This window comes from Nicotiana tabacum, chromosome 6 (genome assembly GCF_000715075.1).
Source record: "Nicotiana tabacum cultivar K326 chromosome 6, ASM71507v2, whole genome shotgun sequence".
Lineage (NCBI taxonomy): Eukaryota > Viridiplantae > Streptophyta > Magnoliopsida > Solanales > Solanaceae > Nicotiana > Nicotiana tabacum.
The window spans coordinates 88,343,929-88,352,940 of record NC_134085.1 but is presented as its reverse complement, the minus strand read 5'-3'; the positions used below and the strand labels follow the sequence as shown (position 1 = coordinate 88,352,940).

Genomic DNA, 9,012 nt, shown 5'->3' with positions numbered 1-9,012 from the left:
GGAGCTGAATTACTGAGAGAGACTACCAGCGTCTCCCAGCTATCAGGAAGAGAACTAAGGAGTAGTAGGGCTTGCATCTCATCCCCGAGCGGCATGTCAACAGACGATAATTGATTTATCAAGCTCTGAAACTCACTGGTATGCTCGACAACTGAAGTTCCGTGCTTTAACTTCAAATTTACCAAACGCCTCATCAACAAGGCTTTGTTCCTAGCGGTCTTGGCTTGATACATCCCTTCTAACTTCACCCAGAGGGCATACGCATCTGTCTCTTGTGCAACATGATGAAAAACGCTATCGTCAATCCATTGTCGAATTTGACCGATAGTTTTTCTGTTTAATTTCTTCCACTCTGCTTCTTTGGTGGAATCGGGGTTCCTACCCTTTGCTTCTATGGGATCAAACAAATCTTTACAACTAAGGAGATCTTCCATCCGAGGTCTCCACAATGTGTAATTTGTGGCAGTAAGCTTTATCATAGCTCCAGATGATGATGACTCTTCCATTATGTCTTTAAAATGGCTTGGTCAAAATTTTGGAGCAGAATCTCACCAACGCGTCCGGAATGGTGAAAAATGGTAGGATTGACTCTTCTTGGGTCAAAATAGGGCCTCCAGAAAATTTTCAAAATTTACACCAAACTTTTGGGGTTAAATCGAAAATATACTGAACTTGTGAGGCAGATTTATAATTTCAGTAACTTCAGGGGTTATTTCAAAAATTTCTAAAAATTATGATGACTGGGCGCTGACTAGATGCTGACTGGGTGATGACGTGGCGCTGACTGGGCAGCTACTATTCATCATCTTCTTCCTTGGGCAGAAGAAAAAAAATTGCCATAACTTCTTCGTTTTAGCTTTGTTTGGCCTCCGAAAAATTGCATTGAATTCGTATCGACGCAAGGAATCGAATGAAATGATCAAAACACACCGAAGATCACGTTTTCGAAAAACGTAAATCCGGGTTGAAATTTTCAATGTTCCGATATTTCTCGATGAACACAAAATCGAGGGCTCTGATACCACTTGTTGTGATTCTCGGATCAATATGAAGATTATTTGGGAGGAAAAACAACTCTATTTCACAAGAATAGAATTACAGAGAATTTACACCAAGAATTTCTCTCTACAAAAAAACCTCACCAAACTCTCTTTTTGTTCTCACAATCTCTTCCTGGATTGTATTTCAATCTCTCTGGATTGATTTTTCTGTGTAAAACATAAGGCTCTATTTATAGCCTTAAAGAAGGTGGTTGGTGGTTGAATTTTTCATTCAACAATGGAGGCTTCAACAATGGTGGCTTCTAAAATGGGTTGGTGGCTTCAACAATGGTGAGCTTCTAAAATTGGTAGTTGGCAGCAGCTGAACTTATCACTTTAAAGGTTTCAGACTCATTTGCAATTGATGCTCAAGATGTCCAAACCCAGAATCTTTCGTGATTTACATTAATTTCCCATGGACCACATAAAGGTTACTTAGAATTGAGTTAGGTCGGAAAAAAACTAGACTTAAGTAACAAATATGTTAATATATGAATTTTTTTTTTCATTTTAAAACTTTATATAATTTTGTTTATACCTTCATCATATTAGGTCACCAAAAAATATTTATATATAACCTCCCTAAAAAGTGGAATTTGTAAATCTGGAGTACAAGACAAGTGACCTAATAATATAAAAAACCTTTACACGTATATAAATTAAACCCGTTTCTTCATGGATTTTAATTTACAATTAGGGGTCCGTAAAAACTTCTTTTGGAGCCAATATATATATAGTTGTTTTAACAATCGTCATAAATTACATTGAATATTTTAGAATCCAAATCGAATAAGACAACGTGTACGTACTAGATAAATAAACAAAAGTAAAAGAAGATAAAAACATATCCAAGTGTTTTTCTTATAAGCAATTAGTATTCTATTCATATATTCCAATTCTGTTGTGATGTTTTAACGAACTAATTAAGTAAACGATTTATTCGTTTTTAGTTACTAGGGACGCGGGAAAACTAGTAAAAAGAAGGATATATAATCGCAAAAGGTTTGCTCAGAGGATAAGTAGCGAGTTAGTTACGTACGAATCCAGATCTCTAATCAAAGTCTAATTAATCCGTCATGTTGCTTTCTATTTAAACAGGAGCTAGAGATTTCCCCTTGCTCCAGCATATAGTTTACATAAGTAGATATATCCTCTCTCGATCGCCTCTAATTTTCCGTTTTCTTTCTTTCTTTGCTTGCATATTTCTGTAGAATTACACGTAAAGTGATGGCAAAGTCAGCAGAGATTGTTTGTTTCGGGGAGATGTTGATTGATTTCGTTCCTGATTCTGCCGGAGTCTCCTTAGCAGAGTCTACGGGCTTTCTCAAAGCCCCCGGTGGTGCACCTGCTAATGTTGCTTGCGCCATTACCAAACTTGACGGCACCTCCGCCTTCATTGGAAAGGTACGTACGTAGTAGTACAATGATATTACTTTACATGACAGTATTATTATTTGAAGAGTCTAATCTTTTTCTTTAACCAAGATTTTATTTTAGTGTTTAGTTTTGTGATTTACAATACCTTTTCTATATAATCTATGAATATATAAATTTATTTGATAAAACTTGAAGATTCTATGTCCATCTCCTCCTGTTTGGTCAAGCCATCTACCTTGTTTTTGTTAAATGGATTTTGGGTCTAACTCAACCCCAAAAGTTAGCTCAAGACTTGGTGATTGCCCAAGTCCATATAAGTAGATCACTCATCCCCTTCATTGTCGATGTGGGACTCAACAGTTTTTTATTACTATTCTCTCTGTTCCAATTTATGTGAACCCGTTTGACTGGGTACAAAGTTTAAAAAGAATGACCACTTTTGAAATTTGTGGTCCTAAACAAGTTAAAATGGAGCCCAGAGTATTTGTGTGGTTATAAAAGCTTCTCATTAAGGGTAGAATTGGAAGTTTAAACTAAATTGTTTCTAAATTTAGAAAAAAGTCATTCTTTTTTCAACAGACCAAAAAGGAAATAGCGTCACGTAAACTGCTGGAACGGAGGGAGTATTAGTTTTTGAAGAAAAGTTAAGTTTTGAGAGGCTTATAGCCTGAGTTTAATTTTTCAATGCATTGGATCCCCTTTGTGAGAGTTCCTAGTGAAAAGGTATTAATCCTTAACTTACACCAAAAATTACGATGTTTGACCCTTGTATTCTATTATGTACCAGGAGTATGTAATTAACAGCTTGTTTTAGTAGTACTTCTTTTCATATATCGATCTCGACAATATATAAGTTTCTCAAATATGATTAACTGAGCAGGTGGGAGACGACGAGTTTGGGCGTATGTTGGTGGATATACTGAAGAGTAATGGGGTGAACAGCGAAGGAGTGTGCTTCGATACTCAGGCGAGGACAGCACTAGCGTTTGTGACACTGAAGAGCAACGGGGAGAGGGAATTCATGTTCTACAGGAACCCGAGCGCGGACATGCTGCTCAAGGAGTCAGAGCTGAACTTGGGTCTGATAAAGCAGGCTAAAATCTTTCACTATGGATCCATAAGTTTGATCACGGAGCCTTGCAGGTCAGCTCACATGGCTGCCATGAAAGCTGCGAAAGAAGCAGGCGTCCTCCTTTCGTATGACCCAAATGTTCGCCTTCCTCTCTGGCCTTCCCCTGAAGCTGCAAGAGATAATATCAGAAGCATTTGGAATGAAGCTGATTTTATCAAGGTTAGTGATGATGAGGTAAATTTCCTGACACAAAAAGACGCAGAAAAGGAGGAGACAGTGTTGTCCCTATGGCATGACCGCTTGAAGCTTCTTGTTGTTACTGATGGAGAGAAGGGCTGCAGATACTTCACCAAGGTAATTTCTTAACATTTTCTTTCTTGTTCTTGAAGTTTTGTTTACACAATCACTATATAATCATGCACAGAGTTTCAAAGGAAAAGTGAGTGGGTTCTCTGTCAAGACAATAGATACCACAGGAGCCGGAGATGCTTTTGTAGGTTCCCTTCTGGTTTCCATCGCCAAAGATCCTTCTATTTTCCAGGTATCATCACTTTGATATTGACAAGAATCTCTTACATTTGGTTTTAAATTTTTATTATGGGCTTTATTTACTCAAAGTTCTGTTTTTAAAGTATTGCGCTATGTTGAGGAGCAGAGAGTTTTCATATTTTCATAAGTATTTAACATGTACTTCTACTTGTTTGGCATACAGTTTTTGTAATTACATTCATTCTTGGAAAGGAAACAAGCTATATATGTGTCTAGGTGAACCAACTAGTTACGATTAAGTTTAGTTGTTATTGATACACTTGCATTAGATCCGGTGTCTGGATTAGTTAGATAGTATATGATACTATAGGAATAAGGGTGAGATGTAGAAAATCCTTGGTTTGGAATAATGGAGCAGAATCTATATTTGAAGATTATATAGCTAACTTGAACTTATTCGAAAGAGGCATAATCGTTATTGTTATTGTTGTTGTTATAATTATTCAGGACTGAATAAGATAATATGAATGGTATTTGAATCCTCCACTAATACTTCTCTCCTTCCTTAATTACTGAACACTAACAATGATCGACATTAATCCCTCATCCAGTTCCTTCTTTTTAATTAGCCTAATTCAAAACTTGTAAACAGTATCAGTGAGATGTTTTGCAATATGGATGTTTTGAAGCAATGTTACACTACTTTCTTCATTTCTTTAAATTGTTCTGCTTTTTTTGGATGACTATTGATTGAACCGCTAACTGTGCTTGCGTAGGATGAAGAGAAATTGAAGAAAGCCTTGAGATTTGCAAATGCATGTGGTGCAATCAGTACAACCCAAAAGGGAGCCATTCCAGCATTGCCATCAACATCTGATGCCCAAGGACTCATTGCTGGCTCCAAGGCTTACTAATGATTCTTAATTACCACCTATCCTAGTTATCATCGTGTTTTTTTTTTACTGCCACTATCATTTGATGACTACAATTCTCCAAATTCGTACTCCTTAATAAGTTTAATTTGCTGGACAATATATTTAGCTTAATTAGTACTGTTTGTATTACTCCGTAGTTTATGAACAATTCCCTTCCGTCTTATTCTTCCAAATTGATGAGTTCTAATAATCTGCACTAACACTTTTAATTTAATCCAATTATTCTGCATGTTATATAGATCAATATATCCAAACCCTACTTATAAGGTCAAAACTCGTCAATTTAATGTTCTAAGTGGAGCATAGTAGTACAATTGAGACCAATGCACTGTGATAATATAAAATACTGATTACTCATCGTGTATCTCCTTAGCAAGGTTAGTTGTGATAGGACTTATCGCTATCACTTCGAGAGTAATTTGATTGTGTATATCCACTTTTGAAGTTATACTCTTATTGCACAAAATTTTACAAATTATAACTCGGATTTGAAGTAGTTCAATAAATCTTCCCATGTAAGTTTAAAAATCAAATATATATGAAGTTTTTTTATCTTTCAAATGAAACTTCAAAAATTCACAACTTCAAAAATTTGAAATTTAAGCAGTTCTATCTCTTCCATGTAACTTCAGTAGTTCAAATCTGAAGTTAAGCTTGTCAAAGCCTAAACTTCAGACATAAAAATAAATTCTAAAGTTATCGTTATAATACTCGAAACAATAGCCAGCCTAAACTCATAACTTTTAAACCCCATAAATCATGTCTGCTTCATACAAAGACCAAACAAGTTGCCTGTTGGGTGATATAACAATGAATTTGTAAGAAAATAGACATACTTGGGAACGATCTGGAAAACATAACGGGCAACAACGTTCTTTTGGATGGCGTTTTTGACACCAACGCACTCAAAGATTTGTAATTAAGGAGGTTCTTCTTCTACGAATCTATATATATATATATATATATATATTTGAGAGCCATTTACCCGGTGGCGTGGCAGGCTCATTTAGCAAGAATTGCATTTCTCTTTTTCCACAATTTTTTCTCTTTCCCCTCTAATTTCATTTCTTAATAGACACAACGCTTTGCCCTCATTTTGTAAATCAAACATTAACTGTCATTAACCTAATATTAAATAGACACAACTATTTGCCCTCCCTCCGCAACGGTTACAATACGTTTTGTTGTTCTGGCAGACTGGCCCCTCCCTTAATACCCCTTTCCCTTCTTTTTGGTTGTCTTTTTCCTGTAATTTCCCCCTACGTACCTCAACTCTCTCTTTCCTCTCTTATGCAAATACACTCTTTATCATTGATTCTCTTCCTCCTCAAATCTGCTTTCTTATTTGGGTATCAATTTATATATTCTACGAGAAGCAAATGGCTTTTTTGGTATTACCGAGTTTCTTCTCAAATGGTTCTGTTAGTTTATAAATGCATAGATAGTGTTTTAAATTACAAAGACCACTATCAAAGGACAGATTTTTTGAAGTATTGGTCTATTTTTGGAAGGCTTAACAACTTGCAAAACCATTTGAGAGCCATTAATACTTTGTCATCGCTCAGGCTTCGGTGGGAGTCTCAATAACATAAAAAAATGAACTCAGCAGCAGCCACATAGAAACAAAAAGACATGCTTATTTGATCAGGTCTTCCTAACACATTCTTTATTGTTTTTAGATTAATTCAGTTAGCAGTTCTCTGTCTTAACGTTAGATCATTTTTTGTTCTCTTACACTTGTTTATTTATTAGGTATAGAATTAAATCACTATGTATATAAGTAAATCACCATTGAGCCCTGCTATAACAAATTTAGATGATGTCAGTTATTTATGTAGAATGGATGAGGGTAAAAAATACTGGACAAGCAAGAGAAATTATAAGGCATCCAAGTTGTAACAGACTTTTTCCATTCTGCGTACTTTTCGTTTGTTTTCTTTTGATTGCTAAACAAGACTGTATTTTGTCTTATGATTTTGAGAGTTGGTATATTTGGGCCACAATATATATTTTTTATTTTATTTTGTTCCTTATAAATATAAATACTTTAAAGAAAAGAATATGTTAATATCTAATATAAGTGTGTCTATGTCCATGACTGCAATAAGGTTTTCGAGTTCTTTTCCTTTCAAATTTTTTGGCATTTTGATTATTTCAAATTTTTGAACAAAGACAGTAGTCATTGCAAGAAAAGAAAGCAGAAGGCACTTAGCGCATGCTAAATTCTTTTAAATGTACTTTGATTGTCCATTATCATATTTAAGCAATTTTAAGTTGACTACTATAGTTTTGTTTGTTTTTGTTAAAATGAAGTTTCGTTTATAATTGATGCTTGCAAGATGAAATGTCTTTAAAGACCGCGCCAAGCATAGATCAGAAAGATGTTGAGAGATCGTACAATTTGACGGACCATCTAAAGTACTAAGATCTCTGTTACGCTATATTTGACAATGTGTATTTATCATTGTATGATAGTGCTTTAGTTAATTCTCAAAATTAAAATTTCAATTGCCGTTTCAACTAAGTTGATGTTTCTGTTTCAAGTGAATGTTCACTTGGTTTAACAATAGATACTTTTTACCAAGTCTATCAGATAGAAGATGATAGAGAGCTATTTTTTTTAATCATTCTATTGAAATTGTTATGTTTTATTAACAAAATAGTATATTTCGTAAATTTAAAATATCTTGTATGTTCGCGCGAACCGGCACGAAGCGCGAGTAACTAAACTAGTAAGGAAATAAAAAAGGAGAAGGAAAAGCAATAGCAGCAACATCGATCTGAAGTTTCTCCTAATTCGGTTACAAGTTAAAAGATTTTTAAAGATTTAATACCTTAAAACATCTTTTAACTATTTCCCCCTTCATACTAAAACTCTCTCGTTGCTTGCATGGCATAATATGTGTAATAACTTGCCAAAGAGCGCGTGAAGTCTAAAAAGGCCATCAAAATGACCCACCTAATAGTGTGTAATGACTAATTAGCCTTACACTTTTTTTAAAAAACTAATTAGCCTTACACTTTTTATAAAATTTACTTTTTGTATTTTTCTCCTCATTTGTTTTTTTACACCTTTTTCTTTATTTTTTCACATTTCTTACTCATTTTTTCACCTTTCCTTTTCAAACTCAATAGGGATTTCCTTTGAAAAAATTTCACCTCTCTTGTTCCATTAAATTTTATTCTTTTTCTTGCTTTAGTCTTCTCTTACCCATATTATTGAAAAAATATCCATTTAAATTTTCTTATTAAACCCAACACTTTGTAGAGAATAAAGTTGAATCTCTTGAACCTTGTTTGTGTCATCTAGAATAAGGATTTATTCAATTGGAATCTAGCATACAACACAACCACAATTAAAACTAAAAATAACACATTTATTTTAGATCCTACTTTGGCCAAAAATGCCCAGAATTAGTCGGTCATCCGACCATAATATTGTATGGGGTAAAATGAGAAAGCGACGCATGGAAAGGAAGACAGAAAATAGCCAAACCCGAAGGTAATGATTTCGTTTGTCATCGAAAAAAATAGTACTCATAAAGACAAAATAAATGCCGCCTTCCGGTGGCATTCAATGAAGAATATTCTACATCATTAAGTGCATGATCCGTTACAGGGAATATGTCATTCACTACCTACCATTACACATTCTTTAATGGCACTCATAATTATCATTAAAAAGGAGCTTGATCCTGGAACCTTGTTCCCTAGGTGTAACTATAAATTGTGAGCTTTATCATCTTTCTATTGACACGAATTTTCTGACAAGCATACACTATATTCTATCAAAAGCTCAATAACATTTTACTTTCTTACTTATTTATATTGTTCTTACTGCCCCTGGTAGACCTGCGCCCGTGATCAAGATATCTACCGCTTCATTTCAATTTCAAGGCTAAGTCTTACATTTTTGTCTAATTCATCTATTATTTTAGGATCAAACTAATTCACTTATCTATAAACCACGTATAAATTCAATTGTACCATTTTACGTGTAAACAATTTGGCGCCCACCGTGGGGCATAGACAATTGTGTAATTGAATTGTTCCCTGCATCTATTACTAACTATTTTGATTCTTTGCCCTTAGCAAAAAT

The 9,012-nt window shown here is 34.6% G+C and overlaps 1 protein-coding gene across 1 annotated transcript; it reads left to right on the top strand.

Annotated features, from left to right (window-relative positions):
• The first annotated feature begins 2,141 nt into the window (after positions 1-2,141).
• Positions 2,142-5,076, top strand: LOC107810163 (putative fructokinase-5). Its single transcript, XM_016634901.2, has 4 exons — positions 2,142-2,444; positions 3,298-3,843; positions 3,914-4,030; positions 4,755-5,076. Exons 1-4 carry the CDS (start codon positions 2,268-2,270, stop codon positions 4,890-4,892), a joined length of 978 nt encoding a protein of 325 aa, XP_016490387.1. The 5' UTR covers positions 2,142-2,267; the 3' UTR covers positions 4,893-5,076.
• Positions 5,077-9,012: the final 3,936 nt, after the last annotated feature.